At 50.4% G+C, this 26,768-nt stretch overlaps 2 protein-coding genes across 3 annotated transcripts in view; both read right to left on the bottom strand.

The window, feature by feature from the left end:
• The window catches only part of LOC125398220 (maestro heat-like repeat-containing protein family member 7), a 32,906-nt gene extending 23,020 nt beyond the window's left edge, over window positions 1-9,886 (bottom strand). Inside the window, exons 1-6 of the mRNA XM_085688178.2 lie at window positions 8,933-9,886; window positions 6,334-6,398; window positions 5,858-5,980; window positions 5,665-5,744; window positions 5,170-5,299; window positions 3,911-3,997 (exon numbers count right to left, since the gene is read on the bottom strand). Coding sequence (XP_085544304.2) covers window positions 3,911-3,997; window positions 5,170-5,299; window positions 5,665-5,744; window positions 5,858-5,980; window positions 6,334-6,398; window positions 8,933-9,335 — 888 coding nt within the window. The 5' untranslated portion in view covers window positions 9,336-9,886. The remainder of the gene's footprint in view (window positions 1-3,910; window positions 3,998-5,169; window positions 5,300-5,664; window positions 5,745-5,857; window positions 5,981-6,333; window positions 6,399-8,932) is intronic.
• Window positions 9,887-10,971: 1,085 nt separating this feature from the next.
• On the bottom strand, window positions 10,972-26,472 carry Inava (innate immunity activator). Of its 2 annotated transcripts, none has more exons than XM_087906470.1 (10): window positions 26,328-26,472; window positions 25,589-25,713; window positions 24,914-25,030; window positions 24,072-24,294; window positions 19,627-19,680; window positions 18,836-18,868; window positions 18,621-18,798; window positions 17,886-18,059; window positions 13,980-14,664; window positions 10,972-12,702 (listed from the first exon to the last, which is right to left on the bottom strand). In XM_087906470.1, the coding sequence occupies exons 1-10, from the start codon at window positions 26,380-26,382 to the stop codon at window positions 12,610-12,612; spliced, it is 1,737 nt and encodes a 578-aa protein (XP_087762596.1). In that variant the 5' UTR covers window positions 26,383-26,472; the 3' UTR covers window positions 10,972-12,609. The 2 variants fall into 2 exon arrangements, with proteins under 2 accessions (XP_087762596.1, XP_087762597.1); XM_087906471.1 differs by having other exon boundaries at window positions 17,886-18,056.
• Window positions 26,473-26,768: the final 296 nt, after the last annotated feature.

The raw sequence follows: 26,768 nt of genomic DNA, 5'->3' as shown, positions 1-26,768 counted from the left end.
TACAGTTCAGCCGGGCTGGGCAGCTCACACCCGAACCCTAGCATTCAGGAGACAGAGGCAGGAGGACTGCTGTGGGTGCAAGACAAGCCTAAGCTCTGAAACCTAGCCCTAGCCAATAGGAAGGGAACTTCCAGGCCAGTGCCTGCTTTATTATTTCTTCACGCCCAGTGACTCAAGTATACAGTATTTTAACACTAGGGTCTTACCCTCGAGTTCTGCTGGGCAGTCACGGGCAACAGAAGTTGCCTGTATTGTTTGAAGGGTCCATGAAATACTCTTGACCGATATCTTAAAGAGAGGTAACTCACATGTGGAGCCGGGCTTTTTAAAGTTTGATAGCACATGGTGTCTGGTAGAGGCATTGTCCCTCTGTTTAGGAAACGCCATTCTAAACTCTTTATATATGGTTTTTATGTAGCTTTTCCTTCCAATGATCCTTAGTGTTATTCTACAGTTCAGAGTCAAATTAAAATAAATTATGATGCAGTATGTTACCATAATTTTATACAAAAATTCTAAATGAAGTGGTAAATATAATCCAAATTTTGTTGCATGTAAAATAACTCACAGATTAAAGAAAAGTCTAATATTAAGTGGAATTAAAGGAAGTGCTTACCTCAAGGCAAGACCACACCTAGCTTTCAATTTGTGAAAAGGAATTAAAGAGAAGCTTAAGTCCTGGTGTGTTGGTACACACCTTTAATCTCAGCACCCAGGAGACTAAACCAAGAAGATTTCAGAATTTAAGGCCATCCTGGTCGGCAAAGCAAGTTCCAGGAGAGTCAAGCTTAGGCAGCGAAGGAAACCATCAAACCCAGGAAGCTAGTGAAGATGTTATTGGCAGAACTTGACAGTTTAGGACTACATGATTCTGGCTTTAGAGTAAAGAACAGAAGAAAGAGGTTATGAAGCCGGGTACTGGTGGCGCATGCCTTTAATCCCAGCCCTAGGGAGGCAGAGGCAGGCAGATCTCTGTGAGTTGGAGGCCAGCCTGGTCTTCAGAGTGAGTTCCAGGACAGCCAAGACTCTTACACAAAGAAACCCTGTCTTGAAAAACCAACAACAACAACAAAAAGAGATTGCAGAGTCTCAGAATAGACTTTGAACTTTGGACTTTTAAACAAGTTTGAGACTGTTAGAGACTGTGGGAGCTTTTGAAGCTGAACTAAATGCATTTTGTTTATGTTGTGGCTACAATCCTATGGGGGATCAGGGAGAGGAAAGTGGTATTTTGAATAGGAATGGTCCCCACAAACTCCTGTGTTTGAATGCTGGGTCCATCGGGAGTGGCACTCCTAGGGGGTGTGGCCTTGTTGGAGGAAATGTGTCACTGCGGGGGTGGGCTTTGAGGTCTCAGAAGCTTCAGTCTGAAAAGTGGCTCACAGTCTCCTTCACCTGCCTGTGGATCAGGATGTAAAACTCCTCAGCACCTTCTCTAGCACCGTGCCTGCTTGCATGCTGCCATGTTTCCCACCATGATGATCACGGACTGAACCTCTGAAACCGTCAGCCCCAGTTAAATGTTTTCCCTTCTAACAGTTGCCATGGTCATGCTGTCTCTTCACAGCAATAGAAACCCCAGCTGAGAGTGACCCCTGTGTGTACTCCTAGAAATGCAGGCTATGTAGTCTCAACTGGCCATCTATTGTAGACAGGCAAGGCTTCCAGTGGTGGGTCTGGGTTGCATTCAGCTGAGTTGCTGACCAAGGGAGTCCCGTGGAAATCCCCCCAAACAACCCAGGCTGGTGCTAAGACAAAGGGTTGCCCTCCACAAATTGATGCTGGGGCTCGTTGCCGTGGGCAACATCTACAGAGCTCATTGAACACATAGATGTCGAGCTGTCACCCCTATATTCTAGTCTCTTTGGTGCAGGAAGGTGCTCTTCAGGCTACTGAAGGAGAAACGTGGACACCAACCCAGCCACAAGACCTTTGACACAATCTGTCCTGCCCGTAAAATACGCTAGGTCAATGGTGGCTCAGAATATGTGGGCGTGGCCGACATATGTCTGATTTTATCTAAGGCCCACTTCATGGGAAGGAACCCATACCAGCGCTGCTAGGATAACCCAGGAATCAGAGACTAGATAGGCCAGAGACCTGGTAAAACCAAGCACTACTGGTCAAAAAAAAGTACTAATCAAATGACTCCTAATGCTTTTCTGCTGTACTCATGGACCAGTGCCTTTTACAGCTGTCATTAGAGAGGCTCCCCAGGCAGTAGATGCAGATACCCACAGCCAGACATCATATGGAAAGAGAGTGTGGATTGGAGATCTCCATCAAATCCCTCCCCCCCCCCCCCCCCGCCTTCCAACTTAAAGCTCACGGAATCTTAAGGAAGAGGAAACAGAAAAATTCTGAGTCAGAGGGGATGGAGGACACCAGGAGAACATGGCCCTTTGAATCAAGTGAGCAAGGTGCATCTGAGCTCACAGAGACTGAACAGCAAGCACAGGACCTATGCAGGTCTACACCAGGTCCTCCGTGTATATACCATAGCTATTAGCTTAGTATTTTTGTGGGACTCCTGACTATGAGAAAGTGGGTCTCTGGCTTTTTTGCCTGCTCTCTTCCTCCTGTTGGGTTGCCCTGTCCAGCTCAGAAATGAAAGGTTTTAACTTTACTTTATTGTATTCTATTTTGTCATGTTTATTGTTATTGCTTAGAAGCCTGTACTTTTCTAATGAGCAGCAGAAAGGGAGTGGATCCAGAGCAGGAGGGGAGGGATGGGGGAACTAGGAAGAGCAGAGAGAGAGGAAACTATAATCAGGGTATGCTGTATGAGAAAAGAATCTATTATCAATTAGCAAAAGAGAGAAATATATAGACAGTTAATTCGACAAAAATAATAAAAATAAAAATAATAAAACAATCCATTTTTTATGAAAAGTTAAAAACTTTTGCATGGTGCTGTTTTATTTTCTTTTGTTATATATAGTTAAGGCAAAGGCTCACTATTTAGCTCAGGTTGGCCTCAAACTCATTGCAATTCTCCTGCTTCCGCACTTCAGTGCTGTATTTATAGACACATGCACTATGCCGGGCACCATTTTCCTTTGGAGAACAAGAAGCCTAGTAATGAATGCTGAGGACTTCGCCATGACTGGAAGTAGAGCTCAGTGCCCCTCCCCCCTCGAACTCCAAGAATAACAGGGCTTTGTTATTAATAACAGGGCACTCACAATGAGGTGTCTATAAGCACGGAAATACCTCTCAGCAAACACGCCAGCCGCAGTCCATTCCAGAGCACTCTGTCACTCCGCACACACAAGCAAATGCCTCCTGCAGACAGCCCTCGTCAAGACCATGTTACGCGCTACCTGGACACTCTTATCTCTATTTGTGATCACACAGAATTTTAGGCAAAATGTCTTAGTCCAGTCAATAACCACTTTGGTCATGAACATTATTTCCAGGGGACCCTTGGCTATTTTCCTAATTCAAATTCGTTCTCAGGAAGTGAAAGTTAGTCAAAACTAAGACTATTTGAAGTCAACTAAAGAAAAACAAAAGTACTTGGTAATGTTTTGAGCCTGCTGGAGGTACGTCTCATCAAGAAGTAGAAGAACAGCCTGTGGGGGAACATGGATCTCCGTCACAGGGCAGTGAAAACACACTAAGAAGATTCATGTGTAAGCTGGGCAAAAATAACATAAAGAGCGCTGCTAATGTCCCAGCATGCCCTAGTTCTAGACAGTAAAGACTTGATGACTGTGGTCTCCAAATGTCCCCCTCAGAGTGTCTTGAGGGAGACGATGCAGGACTGCGTCCTCCAGTGATGCTTATACATGCCGGGGCTAGAGAATCTCTGACCTAGAGGAGCGTTGGACTGTTGTCATACTCCTCCTGCCTTGCCCTGCATACGTACAAAAAACAGCATGGGGTTCTGGTTTCTGCAACCACCTACCTCTATGAAGTTTTGCAATATAAGCATGTCGGGGCTCCTATGTTCCATCACAAGAGCTTGTAACATGTCATCCAAGGCCTGGATTGTCTGAGGATCAAGAAGACATGGGGTAGACCATAGGATGACGGCCATGTGGCGCGCTCAGCTTCCTGAGAGCACCCTCTCCGTCTTTCCTACAAGATGAAGGAGCAGGGGGCCAGCGTGGTTCTGTTGTCCTTGCATCTGCTCACACACCAGTTACACTCAGGTTTTCCTTAGTGGTGAGCTTTCTCGGTGAGCTTACTAAAGGTGGGGGCAGGCCCATCTCAGTTTGTAGCCAATAGTAAAATACAGGCTGTAGACACTTCCTGCCAACTAAAAGTCTACTGGGATCCTAGTGTTAGCTAGTCATTCTCCCAGTTTATGGAGACTTCTGTGTTTCATCTTTGCAATTTCGGAAACTGAATCCAAGACCTCTTGGGTCCTAAGCAAGTGATTTACCACTGAGCAATAGCCCCTGTCCAAATTTTAGAACCAAATATTATTGGGAAAACTTGGCAGTCCCTTCGCCAATTATGTATAATCTATGGGTTTTATTGCTAGTTTATCTAGGACTAAGGCATGTGGACTTCAAGGAGAAGGGATGTGGGTGATGACCCTTCCTTGGGAAGCCCAGGATGACAGCAAGCAGAATGGAGGCCATGGGGTCCTGAGGGAGGGATCAGAGCAGAAAGAAGGCCAGGAAGACAAGCAAACAGGAGGTGATCCCCGAAACAAAGCCAACCCCATGGAGATCTTCAGCAAGAGACAATAATGGTGCTTGCCTTGTAGAACAGCCTTTTCCGGTGTGTGACTTCTGCTTGTGTTGCCTTTGTTTAATGCTCTGAAGCTGTGTTACTGTGCCTGTCTAAATCACCTGATGGTCTTCCTAAAGAGCTGAACGGCCAATAGCGAGGCAAGGGCAAGGATAGCAGCAAGGTTGGCAGGCAGCGGGAATAAGGAGGAGAATCGAGGAGGAGGAACAAGAAAAGGAGAGAGGATGCTAGGGGCAGGCCAGCCCGCCCGCCACGGAATAAGAGTGAAGGTAAGATATACAGAAGTAAGAAAGATAAAACCCCAGAGGGAAAAGGTAGTTAGGATACTTTAAGTTAAGAAAAGCTGGCTAGAAACAAGCCAAGCTAAGGCCAGGAAGTTATAAATAAGAATAAGACTCCATGTGATTTATTTGGGAGCTGGGTGGTGGGCACCCCAAAAGAGCAAAAAACAACCACCACCATTACCTGGAGGTAGAGACTAGCGCTGTCCTTTCGGTCTATACTGGGCGTGATAAGCGGCAGGGAGAAGACGCTGGTGATGCTCACCTTGACCAGGTCCAGCTTCTGGCATAAGTGGAAAGGTGGCTTCACCTGGCTTGGAGGAGAAACGAATAACAAGGGACTTCGGGGGGCCTGTGTGAGGCTGAGGTATATTTTCAGAACCCTCTGGGGGAAGCTGCTCTGCTATGTTCTCTGAGGTACAGAAAACCATGGACCACTTTTCAGTGACTCCTTGTCTGGGTAGGAGAACACTGATTAGGGAGGCTTCCTACACTCGATGCCCTAAGAGATTTCCAATTGGTCCGGCTGGTTCCAGGGTGCAGGCGGATGAAGTGGCAACTATAGACTTTGCCACTTTTAACCTCCAGCCAAGTTCCCAAACTTTGCCTGTCTTTCCAACCCAAATGTCTTCAGGACCAGAATCCCCAGGGACTGGGTTAGGGTCTGTGGGGAAGGAACCTCAAGGCCACAATGCAGAGCATGGCTTGCTGACGCACACTGCTTTCCAAGGTCTCGGTGGGTTCTTGCTGGATGAATGTCTAGAAGGATCAGGGAAAATGAGAATTTACTTCAGAGAGGGTCACCAGCCTTGGGTTGAAGGACTGCCACCTTCAACCCAGAGTAACCAACTAAGAGTTATGTTCTTTCTCACCTCAATTTTCTTGGCCAGAAGCGTTTTGGGATAGTAGTTATTCATGTTGCCGTTTACCTGGTAACGCACAACACTGCTCAGAGTTGTCACAGCATTCAGGAAACTCAGCTTGTCTGACTGGGACTAAGACAGAAGACAAAACCAGTCTCGGGGGAAACCGTGGGACCGGCACTCTACACTCTACGCCGTTTCAAATAGACTGAAGTATTGGTTATGCCCCGGTGCTAAACAGCACTATTTCCAGCCTGTGTAGCCTTCTGGGGACAGGAGGGCAAAGAGTCTACAAGGAAGGTCCTTTAGAGAGGAAGGGTACTGCCGCTTTGCCTAGTGACCTGGCCCCCAAGAGTTCCCCAGATCAAGAGCCCTTAGTGAGCTGACATTCGGGTGGCCTCAGGAACAGGGCTAAGGAAAGATGGACCTTCAGATTTTTCCACTTTGCTCCTCAATTCTCAGGGAGTTGTAGAGAATTTTCTTACCATCTCGCCTGGTTCCGTAAAGTTCAGAATTAGCTGATAGGCTTCTTTTTCTGATTGACACAATCCTGAAAAGGGGAGTGTCATTGAAGGAGGTTAGCTGATTTCATCAGATGGGCTAGGAAGACTAGCCTTCTCTAGTCTTCTAGACTCTCTTCTCCTCCCCCTCCATTGAGAAGAGCAGAAAACCACCAACGTGCAGCGTGGGCCTGCATACTGCCTCTCACGGGACTTTCATTTAGACTTTCTGCATGAGATGCGGCCACTGATTTGAGAATGATTAGGAAGGGAGAAGCCTTTAAGTCACTCTCAGCGTCCCACAGATTTCTGGGGACTGTCCCACACTGCCTTTGAAAGCCCTGTTTGTGGCTGGGCAGGGATTGCACACGCCTTTAATCCCAGCACTCAGGAGGCAGAGACAGATGGATCTCTGTGAGTTTGAGGCCAGCCTGGTCTACAAGAGCTAGTTACAGGACAGGCTCCAAAGCTATAGAAAAATCCTGTCTTGAAAAAAAGAAAGGAAGGAAGGAAGGAAGGAAGAAGAAAGAAGAAAGAAGAAAGAAATTCCTGGTTGTGAATGGACTTTGAATCTCAAGTCAGCCTTGGGAGCCTTTCTTATCCACCTGGGGGAGATGGCTATAACCTAAAGGGCCTGCCGCAATGAAAAGTGAAGACAGAGTTTAGGAGGGAGGTTAGAAAGAGTCCAGAAGGGATAAGGGTGAAGACTATGGCAGTGTATGGCCCCAAAGCAGCACAGATAAGGGGCCTGAGCTCAGGCCTCTGCTGTTCTTCCACATCGCCCTACAGACACACGATCCCAGGCGGGGCTTGAAGGCACAGCTCTTCCGTTTGCTAGCCCTACAGCCTGCGGCATAAGAAGCTCTCAACTTATTTCCCTCAGTTGTGCAATGGGGAAGATGGACCTCCACGTTGTGGGGTTCAACGAACTAATAAAGGCAGAGGGATCTTCAATAAAATAGTGCTCCCACCCCCACCCGACCCAGGGCTGTAGTTGCATGCCTGTAATCCTAGCGTCTGGAAGGTAGAGACAGAGTCAGGAGTTCAAGGTTATCCTCGGCTAATATTGCGTGCAAGACCAGCCTGGACAGCATAAGAAGGCCCTGTCTTAAAAACAGTGGGATGAGTTGAGAGACTGAAATAACAGCCCAGAGAGACAAATGGTAGCATAGCAAGGGAGGGGGCAGCAGTAAGCTGTCAGATCCGGAATCTATTCTGATGATCACAGAGACAGATGATGGACGGGATGTGAGTGTGGAAGTTAGGACTGGGACTCAGTGGTAGGGCGCTTGCTCTACATGCTGAAGGGCCTGGTTCAATTCCTCGGGAAAACTACGAAACACAATTGAATTAGGCACTAGGCACACACCTGTCATCCAAGCATTGAGGAGGCATATGCAGAGGATCTTGGATTTGAGGGCACCCTGAGCTATATAAGTTGAGTTTTAAGCCTGCCTGGCCTGCAGAGCAAAATCCTGTCTCAGGAAGTGAAAATAGATACCAAAGCAAGCAAAATCCAAACGAAGAGCTGTGGTGTCACACACTTGTGATTCTAGTACTTGAGAGGCTGAGGCAGAAGGATCAGTGCAAACGTGATGCCAGCTTCATCTACAGAATGAACTCCGAGGCAGCCAGTGCCATGGTACACGGTACCACATAGCAAGACTCTGCTTCGAGGGGGAAAATACCCAAAACAAAAACAAGCAACAGATTAAATTTTGACCTGAGAAACTAGAAGGATTGGGTTGCGGTTTGTTGACCTGAGGAGATCAGGAAATGGCAGTAAGGACAGAGTTCAGCTGGAGCATGGACCATGTTGATTCTGAGAGGTCTACCGGGCATCAAAGTGCAGATAATCAATGGGCATCAATAGACTTTCGGATAAGGCATGGTGATGCATCCCTGCAATCCTAGCTAATCAGGAGGCCAAGGCAGGTAACTCGCAAGCTTGAGTAATGTAGCAAGATTCTGTCTAGAAGGAGATGAGGAGGAAGGAGAGGAAGGAGGAGGGAGGAGGAGGGAGAAGAGGAAGAGAGAAGGGAAAGAAAGAGAGAAGACCGACAGAATAAGAGCAGGCTAGCAGAATAAGAGCTAGCCACCAAGGCTGAGAGGCTGAGTTCAGTCTTCCAGACCCACATTACCTACTCCTGTAAGTTGTCTGTTGACTTCCACATGTGTGCCATAGCACGTGTGCATATTGTACACAACATGCACACACACACTAAAGAAATAAAGGACACTTAAACTGAAAAATACTGGAACTTGGACTTTGAACAGCAGGTGTCTGTTAGAGGTTGATGGCCTGCTCTCCAGCTCCCCTGAACATCTAGTTGTCTTTAGGTGAGCTATGGCCAAGATCTTAGACAATGTCAGTGCCAGCTCCAGGCCCCTCAGGGAGGCAAGCTTGCAAAAGAGGCAGACCTATAGAGATGAGAGCTGTGGGGGTGGGGGTAGCCAGCAGTAAGCAGACATGCGCCCTTGGAGTGGCGTCTCCAGCAAGGGCCAGGCAATCATCCTCATCCTCCCTCACTTCCAAACTGTGGCAGTAAGATGAGAGATACTGGGCCTGGAGAAAGTTGCTCACCTGAGAAGTTTGGCTTCAAGAACAAATTGTAACTTGATGGATGAAATGCTACTCTGCTCAGATTTTTCTCGAGGTATCGGTTCGTCTGCACACCCAGGATAGAACAAAATAGCTTGTGATGGGACCAGCAGTCAGGCCTGGTATGAGCTGGGTCTTCTTGGGGAGTCAGGGTTAGTATAGGGGGAGGTTGCAGGAGACAGCCTGACCATTTACAGGAAAAAGGTGGGATTGGGGAGGTGTGGTTCAATAACAGAGTGCTGCCATTAGCCTTAGCGTACACTGAGGCTCTAAACGTATCCACGGCATGGGGGCAGAGTGCAGAAAACGGGAGATTAACTACAGGAAAAGAACCACCCCAAGATGCTGCCCAAGCTGGGTCTCCTTTGTCAGCTTCCCGCTTCATCTGCTCCCTCAGGGGAAGGGGCACAACCCCCAGGTGCACAGCCCCCTGAAGGGTCCTGATTACTTATGATTTGTGTAGGCACCTGTTCCATCCAAGGATTTTTCCGGGACGATCGCAAACTCAAGTTGGATCTCAGGGAAGTTTCCACCTATGGCTCTGGGTGCCTTAAGGTCGAATCCCAAAGCTGCTCTGAGTGGAGAGGCTTCACTCCCATTCCCTGGGATTCATCATCCCACTTCTGCCCTCTGGTAGGGGAGCTAAGTGCTCCACAGGCCTGCCCTTCCCAGACATGGCGCAGCAGAAGGAGCCTGTGGACTGAAAGGAACTGCTGCCTGACCAGGTCTTCACATTGGCACATTTCATGGCTGGCTGCTTAGGAAAAACTTCGATATTTTTTTAAACCCATCCCCTTTAACTTGCCTTGCCTCCTACACAGATTATCTCAGCAAAGCCCTCTGATATTGGCTCAAGTTTTTCCTGGAGTTGGGGGTGGAGGCTGGAGAGATGGCTCGACAGTTAAAAGCATTGACTGATCTTCTAGAAAACCTAGGTTCCATTACCAACACCCTCACAGTAATTCTTCTGTGAGGGAACCTGATGCCCTCTTCTGGCTGAAGTGGGTACTGCACACACATAGTGCACATACAGTCAAAACACCCATACACATAAAAAAAAAGTCTAAAACTATATTTCCTTGGCCTAACAGATAACAAATAGCTAAAATACAAAATCAAATAGTCGCCTAACATGTGTGAAGCCCTGGGTTCCATCCCCAACGCAGCAAAGAAAGGTTCAAACTCACCACAAAATAAGTCAAATCCAAAATCAAGCCCCTACTGCCCACAGCTAAAAGTTAAATTGATACTCAGATCTGAGATTAGGATGCCCACAGCTTTTCTCCAGAGGCTCTGGAACTACCTTCCCTCCCCGCCTAACCCCTAGTATAAAGTAACCCCAGGCCTAAAGAAGTCAGGCCCTTGAAGGTCAGATGCCCACAGTCCCTAGGGTTGGGCACCCAGGCAGGGCTGCAGTCACACCTACATAACCACCTGCCTGCCCCTTTGTGACCTACCTCTTTCTTGACTGTGGACAGGGACAGGCAAAACAGAGACCCTTTTACATGCTACCTCAGACCCAGACCACAAGCTTCCCCAGAAACTGTAGTCATGGGGGCAGTCTGCTCCCAGTTCTTGAGCACCCCAACAGGGCCCAGTGAAAGCTGCAGTCTCCTACACCCCCACCCCCACATAGAGGGAGACGCTATGGGCTTTTCGCAGAAACACAGAAGAAGCTATGGACAACCCCTCTTCCACCCAAGGAAAGCCTGTTTTCCCAGCCACAGGAATTGTTTCTCACAAGCCTCTAACCACTGCTTGGCTTGGGCCATTTGACAACTGTCCCAAACTCTGATCTCTCTGGAGATGACTTCCAAAGCATAGCTCTCAGTCCCTGGAGACATCAAGGAGCTGCAAAGGATTCCCTTTGGTCAAAGAAGCAGCTTGGGTCTCCCTCTGCCACCCCACCTGCTCCCTAGAGACATGGCCAGATCATTGGAAAGGTGAGCCAGACACTCAGGGAGCTGGGCACAGCCTTTGTCAGAAAACTCTGCACATACACACACACAAAATCCTTCCTCCTCGGCTGGGCCAATCAGACTTTATTGGAGTATTTGGCACAATGTTGCACAGTCTCAGCCCTGCAGTTGCGGGCACCGCCACTGTGCAAACACACGAAATAGCTGTTAGGTAAGACCAATAAGTTAACGTGGAGGGTGCTCAGGCGTCGGGAGGGCCCAGCACTCAGATGTCTTCCAGCTTTGTGACTTAGGATCTAAGGCACTTAGGGATCCAGAGAACATGCTGGGAAGGAGCATCTATACACTAGGGAAGGGGCTCAGAAGCCAGACAAACCAAAGCAGGGCAGCCAGTGTGGAGAGTGGAGTTGGGACGGTGTAGGATGAGGTGAGAACACAGGACAGAAATGCCTTGTGCATCTCCTAGAGCTTCCCTTAGCCCCCCCAAATTCCTAGCACCGCCCCTCCCCCAGCCCCAGTGCAATGGGTCCCACTGTTTTCTCTCCAGCAGGAGAGTCAGACATTGGCGTTCGTCCAGTCCGGAGAGGAACCGAAGAAGAGGCCGTGCTGAAGTAGAGGCCACACAGAATCACAACCGCTACCTTCCTAGTTGCTTCTAAGCAAGATGCTGACCTGGTTATCTGACCCGGCAGCAAAGGAACTTAACTGTACCAGTGGTCTAAGCGTAGGCAGCTTCCTGGCTTGCCTGGTCTTAGGAGCTGGGACAACTCACTCATGTTGTCCAGCACCCCATCGGGAGTCATTAATGAACTTCTCCAGGTCTGAACAAGCAAGGATTTTTCTCAGAGCAGAAGCTGGCTGAGCAGAAAATGGAAGGGGGCAGTAACTGCCTCCTCAAACATGCCACAAAAGTGGCACTCAAAAAATGTATACATTTTATATATAATACATACATACATATGTATACATTTTTCTAAGGTGCTGGCTTCTAGGACTATGAAGATCTCAGAGGGCATACTTGCTAACCAGCCTAGCCTCACAACGGCCAGCAGTGGCTATGAAGGGCGAGGTGGTCCCCACCAACCAGCCCCCTGATTAGACAGTCTAGTGTAGCCTCAAACTCCAGGTTCAGTGGGCTGAGAGCTCAAACGTATGGAGACAGAACAGAGGTGAAGGCTGCTAGCAGAGACCTGTAAGGTTGGGAGAACAGCAGAAAGACAAGGCTCCAGGACATAATGACCTCTCCGGCCATGGAGTGTGCATCACAGAGCACATAAAAGGGAGAGGAGAATCCTGCCCAGCGTACGGTACCCAGAGATCTGGGAACAAGGGAAGAGTCCTTGTCGGGTGTGTACCACATCCCGCCTCCCGTGGTCGGAACCAGCAGCTACCTCAGGAAGAAGGCACAGAGCATCGGGGGAATCCCAAGGGGCCTCTAGGCCACTTGGACTGCATAAGATAAATGCGGCAATCAGCCCAGCAAGTCCTTAAGTCCAAAAGGCCAGACTCCGGGGGATAAAGTATAATCATATTATAGGAACCATGAAGACAAATCACAGATAAAAATCCTCAGGTCAGGGCTTCTGGAAAACGCTCATGTAAAAAACAAAGGCTTCAGCTCTGAGTCATCGGCCGGCGATGAGGGTAGGAGAGCCAAAAGAAGCACTTAGGGGTGAGGGGTGTCAACCCCAGCTCCAATATGAAAGTCTTTTACAGCTGCGGCCAAGGCTTTCAACGTAGTTACACCTGGCTGATGATCTCGCCGTTCTCAGGCACAAAGACTTGCACCGGAGCCCCATCTGGTGACCTCCGGAGTACACACACTGGGGGCACCTGTCACAGGGAGAAAGGAGAGGCGGATGAGCAAACCAGGCAGACATGTCAGCACTGAGAACACACTCACACCTTCCTTTTTGCTTTAAAGCACAGACCATCACAGACCGAGACCCTGTGGTCTGCTCCCGCCCTCCCCAAGAATGATGCTCCCAGGTACCACCCCCACCCCCCCGTATCTGTTTACCACTCCAGGTTCTTTGGGGTGTGACGGGCACCCTGACCTTCTTCCCCACCTTTCCTGGACTCATGTTTCATCACCGTCCCTGTCTGACAGGTTGGGATGGGCCAAGCCTAGACCAAAGACAGGTCCGAGCTCGCAGGAAGAGAAGAGCATGTCAGCTGGAAGGGTGTTCAGCCTGGGACTGGGCCAGGGTGCTGCCCAGCCAGGGATGGCAGCTGCAACAGCCCAAAGAACCGGGGGGGGGGGGGGACAGATGATGCAGCTGGGCTGCTGGGAATCTGGGGTCTCAAAGAAGCAGCTTGTTGGTAACTTCTAGAGCGTGTCCCCTGCATAGCCTTCTGAATCAGGAAGGGAAAGAAAGAAAGGATTCATGCCTGCTATCCTTGCTCTAAGAATGAAGAAATGGGTCTCACAGAAACCAAGGTTGCATCCCTACCCAAAGTCAGTGTTCTTAAGCCTAAACACGACCACCGCAGCTTACCCCGGGCCTCTGGGAGCCTGAGTGACGTTACCTCTTACTCCAGAGCTCTTGTGCATTGATCTAGCCATTTTAGATGCTTAATCGCCCTATGAGAGGAGTCACTCACAATGCCTGTCTTTTAGAGGGGAGGAAATAGAAGCCTGCGCACAGGAGCATATAACTTGTAACAAGTGGGGCTAGGATTAGAACCCGGTACTCTAGCTGTTAACCAAAAAACCATTTCAGCTTGGCTGCCCTGAGTTGCTTTCTGCAAACCCGTTTTTCAGATTCTCCTTTTGTCCTGGGCCCTGGAGTCAGGAAATTCCAGGGGTTAATTTGGGTTGCACATTTGGTTACAAGGAAGTTTATCTGTGGTGTGGATCGTCTGTGAAGTCATTAGGGGGAAATCTCCACAGCTATCTGTGTGGACGATCTTTACAGGGCCACACTGGTATGTGCTCTTGCAGGAGACACTAGACACAGCAGGCACAAGGAAGAGACACCCCTAGGGAGGTCATAAGTGCCTTTTAAAGCCAAAAGAATACTTTTCTCTTTTTTGCCTAATTTTCCTAATTAGGGATTACTTGGCCAGCAGTCTGCTGATCTAATGTCTTCCCCCAGGGGATGCTCGACCTGAGTCCGGGGTCCTGAGGCCCGCCCGAAGCTCTCCCTCCCGGGCGGCAGGCTCCTAACGCGGAAAGCCCCTTGGCGGTCGAGTGAGTGGGGGCGGCTGCTCCGGAGACGTGCCCGCTCATGCCACCACTTGAGCTCCTCGGAGACGGCTGCCTTGCTGAGTCCCCTGCTTGCAGGACTGTCCTTCAATGAGGGTGTGCGCACGATGCGGCTGTGGGAGGGCACCAGCCGCTGGTAGCGCAGGGGAGCGCCCTCTTCATCGTAGGCAGCGCTTAGGGCTGCACGATACAGCTCCCACTCGGCCGGTGGCAGGTGGCCCTCGGCCACCATCACATAGCGCCCCGTTGGGAAATATCCAGCGGGCAGCAGAAGTTTAGAGTAGTGAGGGGCCAGCTCTCTGCCATAGGCTGGGCCCCAGGCCCCATGATGGCGAGGTGGCTCAGGGGGACCGAGGGGCCGCAGAAAGGAAATATCTGGGCTGCTGCTGCCCGGTGAGGTGGGGTGGGAGATGCTGGAGACGTCAGAGCCGCTGTCTTCAGAGCAAGAGTGGCAGGCAGGGTGTGGCAGCGGGGGTTTGCTGGGCGTGAAGCAGGAGTCCGGCACAGTCACCGTGTAATGAGTGGGGCGGCGGCGGGGAAAGGCACTGCGACCTCGGCCCTCCGCACCTGATCGGAAGGAGTCCATCCTGAAGAGGAAGAAAGCAGGAAAGCTCTGAGTTGCGGAGGAGCCACATTGGAATTGATAAATTATGACTTTAGAGGCCAGTGTTCTATCCCAAAGCCAAGGCAATGAGCGTGTGCTTGGCTTACTCTGGTCAGACCTCCTCAGTCTTGTGCTTATATGCAAAGGCAACACATTTCCTCCCTGCAAGCTCTATTGCTATCTGTTCCTGCTCCATTCACGCCCAAGTGATTCCTTCTAGCCCTTTCTACATCGGGATAAACTGAATCCATGGGTGCTAGCATGAGTCACAAAATCCAGGTCACAAGTCCCTTGCATAAAATAGGTAAGCGTTATATACAATACATCCTGTGGACTTTAAACCATCTCTGGAGTTCTTATAATTCCTAATACGGTGCAAAGGCCATGCAACTAGTTCACGTACTGTACTATTTAGGAATAGTGATGAGAATCTGACGGACAGGGAATGTGGCTCAGAGATAAGCATATTTGCTTAGCATGCATGAAGTCCTAGGTCCAATGCCCAGCCCTGCAAAAGGAATTTGTTCCTGTCCAACACATATGTGATTTTTAAAAGGATTCTGGTTTCTCAGTCGATTCAAACCACAGATAGGAAGGCGGACATTCTGCGATACCCATGTCACATTTCCCAGGCAACTAGGGTACACTCTGTTCAGTAACATTTCGTTCAGACTCTGTCTGCTTAGACACTGTCAAGCATCTAACTTCAATGTGAAAAGCTTTCATGTGTTCCAAAGGGCAGGAGCGTGCAGGGTGGGATCATGGAGAGCTACAATCTAGCCCCTGTCTGCTTATATACTGGGCCTGGGACAGGATTCCCTTTGAAATTTCTGTACAAAGACATTGTTTATAAAATGACCTTGGGGTAGTGACAGTATAAAATCAGTTTTACTTTAGAGTCATTGCACCTGTCTAAGGCTACCTGATGAGCAACCTGAAGAGGCTTTGGTGGTACCAGGTAGGCATGGCTAGCACCACTTTTCCTATCTCGTTGACTGAAACTACTATCAGGTAGTAGGGGCTTGGAAAGAAACATACAGTTGATTTTCATTACTCATAGGATTAGTATTTGCCAATTCACCTATTTGCTAAAATTGATTCCAAAGTCAATATGCATTGCGTTTTGCAATGGCTAATCTTGTCAGCTTGACAGGATCTAGAATCACGTACAAGACAAACCTCTGGATACATCTGTGAGGGGTTTCTATACTGGGTTAGTTGAAGTGAGAAGACCACCCTAAATATGGATGGTACCTTTCCACGGGCTAGGGTCCTGGGAGGAATTAAAAGGACTGAGAGTTGCTGAGCCTGGTGGCGCACACCTTTGATCCCAGCACTCAGGAGGCAGAGGCAGGCAGATCTCCGAATTCAAGACTATCCAGGTCTACAGAGTTCCAGGACAGCCATGACTACACAGAGAAGCTCTTCTTGAAAAACAAAAACAAAACAAAACAAAGGAACTGAGAATGAGCTGGGAAGCAACATTCATCTCTCTGCTCCCTGGCCGCAGATCCACTGAGTTACCTCATCCTCCTGCCTCCATGCCTTCCCTACACGGTGGACAGCACCTCCAACTGTGATCCAAAGCAAAACCTCCTTCCTCGAGTTGCTTTGTCTGGTATTTTTATCCCAGCATCGAAGGAGAAAAGTAACTAACACATAGTCATGGTCGCTTGATGCAGCAAAGGATTCAGACTGCCTTAAGAACACATCTCCAGCAGAAGTTGACCAAGGGTCAGGTGCTGAGTTTGGTGTGGGTAGTACAGAAGTACCGCACCAAGGAGGCTGAGGCAGGAGGATGGTGGATGCCAGGCCAGGCTAGACTACACAGGGAAATCTTATCTACCAGCAAACAACAACAATAACAAAACACAGGTGGGGGCACACAGAAAGCTTCTCTCACGAGGCCTGGTTCCTTCTCCAGCTCTGCCCACACTGAAACAGAACTAAAGAGAAGTTCATGTGCGGCCACCATACGACATCCTTCAGACTTCCTGTGGTATTACTTACTGTATGGGGAGGGAAGGTGACTTTATTATTTTTTGTTTGCTTGCTTGCTTTTTTGCTTTGTTTGGTTTATTGAGACAGGGTTTTTCTGTGTAACTTTGGAACCTGTCCTGGAACTCGCTCTGTAGACCAGACTGGCCTGGAGCTCACAGAGATCCTCCTCTCTCTGCCTCCCAAGTGCTTGGATAAAAGACATGCGCCACCACTGCCCAGCTTGCTTGCTTGTTTCGAGAAAGGGTCTCTCAGTGTAGTCGTGGCTGTCCTGAACCTTGTTCTGTAGACCAGGCTGGCCTGGAACCCACCTGTCTCTGCCTCTCAAGTGATGGGAGGCACCACACCTGGCTACTTTATATTTAAAATGGCCCCACAAGTGATGCTGAACTGCTCCCTGAAGTTTCGAAGCACAAGAACACTGTGAACCGTCCTGTAGAGAAAATAAGACTGCTAGATCAACTTCATTCAGACTAACTTACAGTGTCATTTGGCAAGAGTCCAGTGTTAATAAAGCCACAGATATATTAAGTGTCCTTAAACAGAAACTGTCCTTAAAGAGAAACTCATGTTCCACAAGGATATGTGCACTACTCAGTTAATGAGCGACACTGTCACCAAAATCTGTATTTCCTTAGGACAGAGGTTCTCAAGCTTCCTAATACTGCAACTCTTTAATACATGTTGTGGTGACCTCCAACAAAATTACTTTCGTTGCTACTTCGTAACTGTAATTTTGATACTGTTATGAAACGTAATGTAAATATCTGTGTTTTCAGATGGTCTTAGATGACACCCGAGAAAGGGGGGCTCCGCCCCCAAAGGGGTTGCGACCCACAGGTTGAGAACCTTTGCTATTATGTGTTTACAGCCATGCTGTAGACCACGACCACCGTGAATAACGAGAAACAACTGTGCATCGACTGGAAAAGTATGCTTTGTCGGCGACCAACAGTAAACCAATATTCGCCAGTGTGTGAAACTTGGGCGAGGCTGGGAACCTCGAGTCAAGGAATCCTCCTTCGTGGACGAAATGCTTTGCACTCTGCTGAAGAGCAGCCTCTACCTCCTCAGAGAGCCACCCCAGAGGGACGCAAAGGAGCACCCAAGGTGCTAGCCATGTGTCGCCCAGGGTGTCTCAGCCATATCTGCAGAGCTGGGGATGGGAATGGGCGGTCCCCTGCACCCCTAAGGTAGCCTTCTTACCTCAGAGATTGTGACTGGCCCCTCCTGCCCTGCATCTCAGGGGTAGCTGGGGCACTGGTGCGGCCCTGCCGCTGGCCAGGAACATTTCGGATGGGGACCATGTGGTAGGAGGCAGGATCTAGCAGCCACAGGCTGGAGGCGCTGGGCTGCTCCTGAGGAGTGGGGGCTGGGCTGCTGCAAAGCAATGGGGGATGTCAGTGACCACAGTGCTTTACTTAGAGCAGTGGTCCTCCACCTTCCTAATGCTGTGACCCTTTAACACAGTTCCGCAAGTTGTGGTGACCCCTCCCATAAATAAAATTATTTTTGTTGCTATTTTATAACTATAATTTCACTACTATTGTGAATTAGAATGTAAATATCTGTGTTTTCTAATGATCTTAGATAACCCTTGTGAAAGGGTCTTTCCCCACCCACAGGGCCAGGAACCACAGGTTGAGAACCTCTAATTTGAAGGCTCATGAGGCTGGGGCCTCGATGAGAGTGATCAGCACCCAAAAAGGCTACCAGTTCTCACACCTGTGGCATCACCTAGTGAAGAAGAGTGACCACCTGCACATTCCCCATCCACAGCCCCAGTCGGGACCACCCTAGCGACCACCTGCACATTCCCCACTCACAGCCCCAGTCGGGACGACCCTAGTGACCACCTGCACATTCCCCATCCACAGCCCCAGTCGGGACCACCCTAGTACTCTCCACCTATCTGCCCCCTGCCTTCCTCCCCAGCCTGACCTGGACTCGCTACTGAGCTCAGAAGACTTCCTGGGCTTCTCATAGGGGTGATCCAGGCTGGTCTCCTTCCACGGACTGTTTTGGATGGGGGCCCGTTCTAGGCCGCCAGACTCGGGTCCTGTTGGCTGCAGGCCCTCAAGGCTCTGGGGTGGGAGAGGCCGCGAAGATGGTGCCGGTGCCGGTGTCGGAGTTGGTGCCGGAGCCGGTGCCGGGGGACTCTGGGGGAGGTTTTGGTGCTTTGGAATCTTCTGCAAGGGTAGAAGAAAAGGCAGAGGCTGGGGAAAACCGGCTCAGCAAGAACCTCCTCAGCGCAGGCTTTGCTCTCCCTCCCCATGCCTTGACCTACTGCTCCAGGCCACAGCCCCAATCCCAGATAAGAAACGCTGTTTTCTTCTCCTTTGGGACACCCTCCCTTCCCCCCCCCCCCCGTCCTGTTTTAATTTTACACCTGCTTCCTTGCTGATTCTCTCGACCCCACTTTCCAGCATTTGCCCACGGTGCCTGTCTGCAGCTACCTACTTTTCTTGTTCCTGCCTCACCTAGGTGCCCTGTTTCCTTATTGGCCTGGGCACACCCTAGGCACGCCTGCATCGCCTTCTTAGTCCACTTTGACCCTCAATGCTCTCATTCTTTTTAAACAAGATCGTTAATCCACAGTCTTGTGCATCCTCTCCAGCGTTACCTTCCTTTCAACCACAGCAATGATTTTTGAGTAGCCCATTCACTGGCTCTGAAACATAGCCTCTGAGCGAAGCAGAGACACCAGGGTTAATGGGACAGGATAGAGCTCATGGGTCCCTTCCTCATCAAAAGGACCCATTGAAAGAGGAGCTCAGCACATCCCCCACCCTCAACCGGGCATGAGCCTGGACACACAGCAACTGACATCAGATCCAAGCAGACCCTTGGCTGGCGCCCCTGCCTTCAGCAGCAACCTCAACTTTCCAGTCCCCCTGAGAGACCTCAGTAGCACACTCTGCAAACCCCCACAGCCTTGGCATCTCACCTTCCTCCAGGAGTAGCCCATCAGACAGGGAGCTGTCATCCGAGGCACTGAGCTCTGCAGCAATCAAAGGGGAGGACAGAGAAGAGAGACAATGAGCCCAGAGTTAAGCCGCCCAATTCCTCTGCCAGGACAGCGGCTGAATTCCCCCCAGGAAATACCCACTACGTGCTAAATCATGTACTCAGAACTTATTACCTAGAGGTAAAAAGGGGTTCACAAATTAAGGACTGGGAGACAGAAAAGGTGATTTTAATCTTCCTCTATGCTGAACCACACAACCTTGAATAAGTCATTTCAAGGCTCTGGACTACAGACTTCCCATCAGCCAACAAGGACTTTCTGGTAATAAGGGGAAAGACCGAGAGCCACTTTAGAATGCTCTTAGGATGCAGAGTATTTTGTTAGGGTGTCTACAATCTTCAAATATCCCAAATGCAACTCATCTCCAGGGTCTCAAACATAAGGATTCCTGCAGTAGGAACAAGAGCAGTGGGGGTGGGAGTCTGGGCTGCGGGGACTATGGGGCCCTAAGCAGAGTGGCCTGCTAGTGCCCTGCCAGTCGCCTGAGGGAACTGGAGCCCAGCAGCGCCGTGTGAAATACAGCTGTCACTCAGGACACGGGGTGGGGGAGGGGGAGCCCTATTTTTCTTTTGCCCCTGAACAGATGTGATGCTCTGGAGTTTGAGGCTAACTCGGAGTGACCCAGACAGAACCCAGAAAACATTTTCAGCTGTTTGAGAACGGAGATGAGAAAATATTAATAATAGCTAATATTTCTACTGTGCCAATCCTTTCCTAAATACGTCACCTACATTAATTCATGTAAAACCCATAATAACTGAGGTAGATACTGTCATCTCCAGGTAACTGGGGAAACTGAGTCTTAGCCCAGGCAAGGAGATTTGGGTCAATCCACCAAAAAGGCTGCTGAGGAAGAATTCACACCGGACCTGTCTAGCTAGAGGCTGTGATCCAAGTAAGCCACACCCCTTGATTGGCTCTCCTGTCAGCAAGTATAGGTTGTTACCAGAAAGTTCTAAGTGGAAGAAACAGTCTCAACCATCTTAAAATCGTTTGTTAAAAAGGCTGGTATGCTTCAGCCCACAGACCAAATCCAGTTTGTAGGCAGGGCTGCACCGGTGAGGTCGCATTGAGACACAGCTCTAGAGTTGTGGTGTCTGGCTGCCTCAGCACCAAGGCAGAGTTAGTTGTGATAAGGGATTGTATAGCCCACAAAGTCTAAAATATTTGTTCTCCAGGTCTTTATGGAGAAAACTGCCAATTTCTGATCTGTAACTAAAGCCAAAGATAAACTATACCTATAGCAATTCTTATCGTCTATGGCCTTGTGGCTAGGCTGCCGAGTAGCTAGCCAAAGTTTTGCATATAACCTTTGCCTTGGGGTGCAATGACGAGAAGTCCTCTGGTTGAATTCTGGTTCTCCGTTTGGTGTCTTTTACAAAAAAACTTTAAGAGAAATTTTATTTTTTTGCAAATGTCAAGTTGAAGAAATTATCCAAGTGTTATTCTCACGGCCCACTAGTGCAATGTGGGTTCAAATCATAGGTGTTGGTCAGGGCGGAAAGGTCTGTGAAGACATCATTCCCTGTCACCTCCAATCCTCGTATGAACAGGACTGTCGGTTTTGTAGGTCAAAGGATACAAGGCTGTGAGGAAAGTTCTGGAGACACGTGGCTTTGCAGGGTGGAAGCTGGGAGGACAAGCTGCCAAACACAGTGGCTCCTGAGATGCCCACTGTCTCCACCCTGTCCCAGTTTGGTTCTGGTTCACCCCTGTCCTGCTCTCTTACCTACCACGACTCTCCCCTGGCAGCCATGACAAAATAGCCCAGGCAGAGATAGAACCATGAAACCATACTTACTAAGCCACACTGCACGACAAATCAAACCAGACAATACGAGACTACGCTAACTCAAATTAAAATTTCAGTTCCTCAGTCACACAGGACACAGTCCAAACGTCCAGGAGCTACGTGCAGCAGGCAGTCAGTCACCATGCACACAGCGTATTCAGCAGGCAGTCACCATGCACACAGCGTATTCAGCAGGCAGTCACCATGCACACAGCGTATTCAGCAGGCAGTCACCATGCACACAGCGTATTCAGCAGGCAGTCACCATGCACACAGCGTATTCAGCAGGCAGTCACCATGCACACAGCGTATTCAGCAGGCAGTCACCATGCACACAGCGTATTCAGCAGGCAGTCACCATGCACACAGCGTATTCAGCAGGCAGTCACCATGCACACAGCGTATTCAGCAGGCAGTCACCGCAACAGTGTTTCCATCACTGAGTCCCTATTAGATGGTGTTGATTGACACTGCCAATCAACAAGCACATACTGAGCACCCATTGCATGAGGAGTCCAGGGGGTGGTTCTCGGCTTGCTCATGGTAAAAATCATCTCAACACCTGGCCGCTCTTTGCCACCTGCAGAGAACTAATTACCCTCACCTGGCTAATTACTTTCTCAAACTGAATAACCCTTGTGTGCAAAGGGGGTGGTGGGTGGGGTTTCGTTTTGATTTTTTTTTTTTGGTCTGTTTGCTTATTTTTCCTTCTGAATTGAAAACACCCTCTAGCCTCAAACTAATTATTAATCTCTCTCTCTCGACTTCCTCCTTTCCAGGTGAGTACAAGGGACGGAGGAGCCACGAAACAGGAATGGCTAGTCCAGAACGACTTCCTTCTGAGCTCCCAAGTCAGGACACTAGAACCCAGAACCTCGGGCCTGTCTGGAGGGCAGGGTCTGCACTGGAGGCAAACGAGGCACTGCCTGTGCCAGGTGTTTCTCTGCACACCTCTATCTTCTCTGGGCTAAAGGCCCTGAGAACCTCAGCCGCTCGCCTCCTACACAGGGTTAAGCCAAAGCCCTAGGCACGTCCTGGCCTGCTTCCCCACTTCCGACAAGGAGTGTCATCAGTCTCAATGGCAGCGGTAGTGACACCATCCTCCCCCTCCCCCCAGCAAAGTCCCTCTCTGAACACAAACGCCTAGCCATGTCAGCACCTATGGGCAAAGGAGCTCCCAAACAGTACATGCAGGAGAGGGACCAGAGGGGCTGAGACCCACCGGGAGAGGACGCATCTCATCATTAATGGCTCCTCCGAGTACAGAGGTGGCCCTTGGGGATCATTACGCTTCGGTCACTTGCTATCCTTTCCATACCCAGGGCCTGTGGGAAATGGAGACTAAACAGAAAGTGGCCTTTTTCTTGGAGCCTTGGGAAGTGAGAGTGACGTCCTGTACTGGGACCAGACCCACTGGAAGCAGAAGAGTCTGGCCACTAGGCCCTGACTCAGTCTAATGCACTTCTGGGTTTCTCGGTCAGCCATGACATAGCAGAACATTGTTCTTTGCCATCTACTCCAGGTTTCCAAGGGTGACCTGGCTGGTGTCTATTCACACACTTCTGAACTAGTCGCAGCTGCCGAAAGCAAGGCCTACTTGAGGCATGGAGCATGGGGAACAGGAAGGACCTGCAGGCTTCTAACGTGTGTCCAGTCAGGGAAGAGAACAGCTGGGCAAGAACCCAGCTGTGTGGCGACGGACACAGGGGTGCGTGGGAGGCTATTGCTCCACAGGCTGAGCTTGAGGCTCTGATCCAAGGCTACAGTGAACAGGCCAGCAGCTTGTCCCTAACACTGCCTCCTTCAGATGCGGCCGGGGCCAGGCCAAGAGATTTCTGGGAGCAGGGCTGAACCAGGAGTGAAATGGAGGTTACAAGTCCGGACCTGACAAGCCGGATTTGGGTCAGGGCAAAGGAAAACAGTCCCACCTGAGGGCTCAAAAGCTCACCGGACTGGACATACTGAAGTCATTTTTGGCTGGCTCTGGTTCTGAGGTACCCTGCAGCCTCATCTCTGGATCGGAGCTCAGGCACTAAGCTACAAGAATGGTTCAGCAGAGACGTGAAAACCAGGACTCCTGACCACGGCAGTTGTAGACACTGAAAGGACTTTGAGGATACAACTGGACTTCAGCCTAAACACCCAAGTAGGAGGCACTGACCCCATCAGCAATCGGCTACCCACAGCCACAGTAAATTCCTAATTCGGCCTAGAGGAAAGCGCATCACTGTAGAACCTTCGGTTTACTGCACTTTGCCCTGAAGGTAATAGTCCAGATTGAATAAATCCTTGGATTATGATCAGGCAGAGAAATGCCTTCTGTCTATAAAGTTTTGTAAAAGTGGGGTACTGTGAGGGAGATCAGAAAGAGGAAATGGATGGAGAAGGTCTCTCAGGGTGGAGATGCCTTGGTGGGGTACATAGGTAAGGACCGAGTCTCTGTGGACCCAGGAAGGAGTACCCTGATGGTGCGCTAGAAACATTAACACAGGCAGTAGCCAAACGCATAATGCAAAATGGAGTACAGGGCTGCGTTGTGAGAGGCCTGCGCAGCTCAGGAGAGCGGGCTCACCTCTGCCCAGGGAGGGCACAGTGGTGGGAGGGGGCTCGCTGTTCCGCCGCCGATCACCCAGGCGGCGCTCGAGCTCCCTCAGTTTCTTCTCCTCTTGCAGAGCCGCATGCTTCCGCTGCCTGCGAGCCTGTCTGCTGAGGTTCTCCTCCGCACACAACCTTCGAGCTGCCTCGGTGATCTGAAGCTGCAGAGCCAACTGGCGCTCCAGGCTGCTTAGGGGGTCCTGGGGGTACAGGGGGGAACTGGGAGTGAGGGCCAAGAAGAGTCCTTGGCGCTAGGGGGAACAGAAGACTCCAGGCGGCTCTGACCCGGTGGTGAGCAGGCAACAGTGTCCAGGGATACAGAGCAAAGGGTGGAGCGGTGGGAGGAGCTCAAAGTCAACTTGTCAATTATGAGAGTCCCACCCCAGCTACCTGCTGTGCAGGACTGGGAGAGGACTTAAGTGGGGCACTTTCCTTCCTGACCCCAAAGAACCAAGCATGCCAACTCATGGGGAAGGTCACCTAAGGCCAGAGCCACCCCACCTCCTTCTACCTAGGCTGAGAAAGGTCAGGCCTCATGCTACACCAACCTCCTTGGCAACTGCTTCTTCGTGGTGGTTATTGGTATTCTCAATCCTCTGCCCACTAGGGCCAAGCCCAGTATCTTCCCTAGAGCTCAGCTCCCCAGCTGCTGAGGTGGCATGCTTACTCAGAGCCATCTGGGCTACTCAGGAGGAGAAGCCCTGGGTTAACACCGCCAGCACCCAGACTGGATGGCAGACATTGCCAGAGCACTGGACCGCTTCGGTCGTCAGCCTCCGGGGATGGGGCACAGAGACCATTCCCTCGGACGCTCCTCACCTCTCTGTGCAGAGCCCACTCATCCAGCTTGTACGCTGCTCCGATCCTGCGCCGGACCTTGGGGGCCTTCTCTCCCGGCTTAAGGGGATATTCTGCTGGCAAAGTTCCAGTCAGCTCCTGGGGTTGGAGGGGGCAGAGTCAAGTCAGGCCCTCACCACCTGCTCCGCCCTCACTCAACCATTTAAACTTGCTGTCTAGTCCCACGCTGCATGGGCCTGACGTCCCAGAAACCTTAGAAATCAAGAATTCTAGAAATCAAGAGCAACTTGTGCTCTTGCCCAGCTCTTCCCAGCATGCCACAGTTGTCTTCTGACCCCCATTCTCGAGCACCCCGCTCTCTCCCCTTTCGCCTTCTCAGCCCATCTGATCACTTCCTCCCAAAGGCTACCCTGACCCAAGGTACATTTATCAAATGTGCGGTCATCTCTCTGACCTCTCTGCAGCCCCTCATCTGTTCCTCTCCAGTACCTGGACATCTGCCAGGTCTATTTCCCCTCTACCCAGTGTTCAGGTCAAACCCACATGAGGGAGACTCTAGGCCCAGACCTCAGTCTGATTTCCAATCCCTTCAACAATGTGACTTTCCCTTCGGCCCCAATATCCCAAAGCATTGCTCCAGGGCTCCTGAGATGAACCCTAAGCTTGAAGGGGCAGGGGCTCCAGGGGCCTCCTCACCGCCTCCCTCAGGCAGAGCCTACGGAGTTCCTCCAAGCAGGCCTCCAGCCTCGCTTCCAGGGCCCTCTGCTGCTTGCGCACGGCATTGGTCAGCTCCTTCATTGGTGAAACAGGGCTGTCTGGGCCTGCAGGAAGACAAGGGACACCTGCTCAGGACTGCGGAAGCAAGGCATCCCTAGGATACCGTTGACCACCCCTACACACCCCTACAGTCTCATCATTGCCCACAAATTACAAGCTAGCTGCTAAGGTCTGTGTCACAACCACAAAGCATCCTATCTCCTGGCTGCCCAAAGGTTGGTACCATTATAGTGCAAAGGAAGAGCTGTCCCACCAGGTGACCTGTGGGGAGAAGGGACCATGGGCAGAACTGTGTCTTCCCCCTCGTCTCCTGTCCTCTCTCGAAGCCAGGGCAGTCTAGACCCACAGGCCCAGACTTAGTAGAGAGACAGGACATTAACAGTTGTTAGATAAGAGTTTTCGGCTTCTTAGTTCATCGCTGCAGCTAAAGTTAGATATAACAGATCCCTGCTCCAGACAGGACAGAAACTCCTGGCTAGTGTCTTCCAGCAAGGAAAACTACAGTTCCTGGAGGTGCCAGACCATCCAGTCCCCCCACTTCCCTCGCCACCTCTCCTTCTCTAGCCCTTTGGGAGTTTTAGCTTAACTAGCCCAAGGCCTAGGGAGTCAGTCTGGAGTCAGCAGCGACCAGGGCAGGGGAATTTCCTACATCACTCACCAGACTGCAGGATGATGCCACTGTCCGTGTCGCTGACCTCATCCTTGCTCTCCATGATGAATTTCTGGGGGGAAGGGGCGCAGAGGAAGAAGGGGCTGCGCCGGTCCCAGCCCGGGCCAGGATGGGTAGGTTGCCTGGCGTTTTTCCAGCTTTTAAGAGAAAATAACAAGAACACTCTGTGAAGCCGCCTGTGGTTTTGATGTTTGAGGTGGGGAAATGGCAGTGAGGATTGTGTTTCTGGAATGGTCTGGGGGTGAGAGGTTTTCTGGGGTGGTGGGACACCCTTAGGGTACAGCCTCGCTCCCCCTCGCTACGTCTCCTCTACAGAAAATCCCCTAGGTCCAAAGAGGCTGAATGAACTGGCGGCTGTACAAGACCAAGAAAAATAACAGAGAGGAGATGAGAAGGCGGGAAGATGGGACAGGATGGCAAAGGAAGGAG

The sequence above is a fragment of the Myodes glareolus genome, chromosome 5, assembly GCF_982192425.1.
Source record: "Myodes glareolus chromosome 5, mMyoGla1.1, whole genome shotgun sequence".
Classification (NCBI taxonomy): Eukaryota; Metazoa; Chordata; class Mammalia; order Rodentia; family Cricetidae; genus Myodes; species Myodes glareolus.
The sequence above is the reverse complement of the archived record's forward strand: the minus strand, read 5'-3'. Positions and strand labels throughout refer to the sequence as shown.

Coding starts and splice junctions, on each gene's coding strand:
- Inava (XM_087906470.1), bottom strand. CDS start 26,382: ATGGAGAGCAAGGATGAGGTCAGCGACACGGACAGTGGCATCATCCTG. Junction 25,031..25,588: donor GGCTCTGCCTGAGGGAGGCG/GTGAGGAGGCCC, acceptor CTCCAACCCCAG/GAGCTGACTGGAACTTTGCC. Junction 14,665..17,885: donor GGCCAGTCACAATCTCTGAG/GTAAGAAGGCTA, acceptor CTTCCTCTTCAG/GATGGACTCCTTCCGATCAG.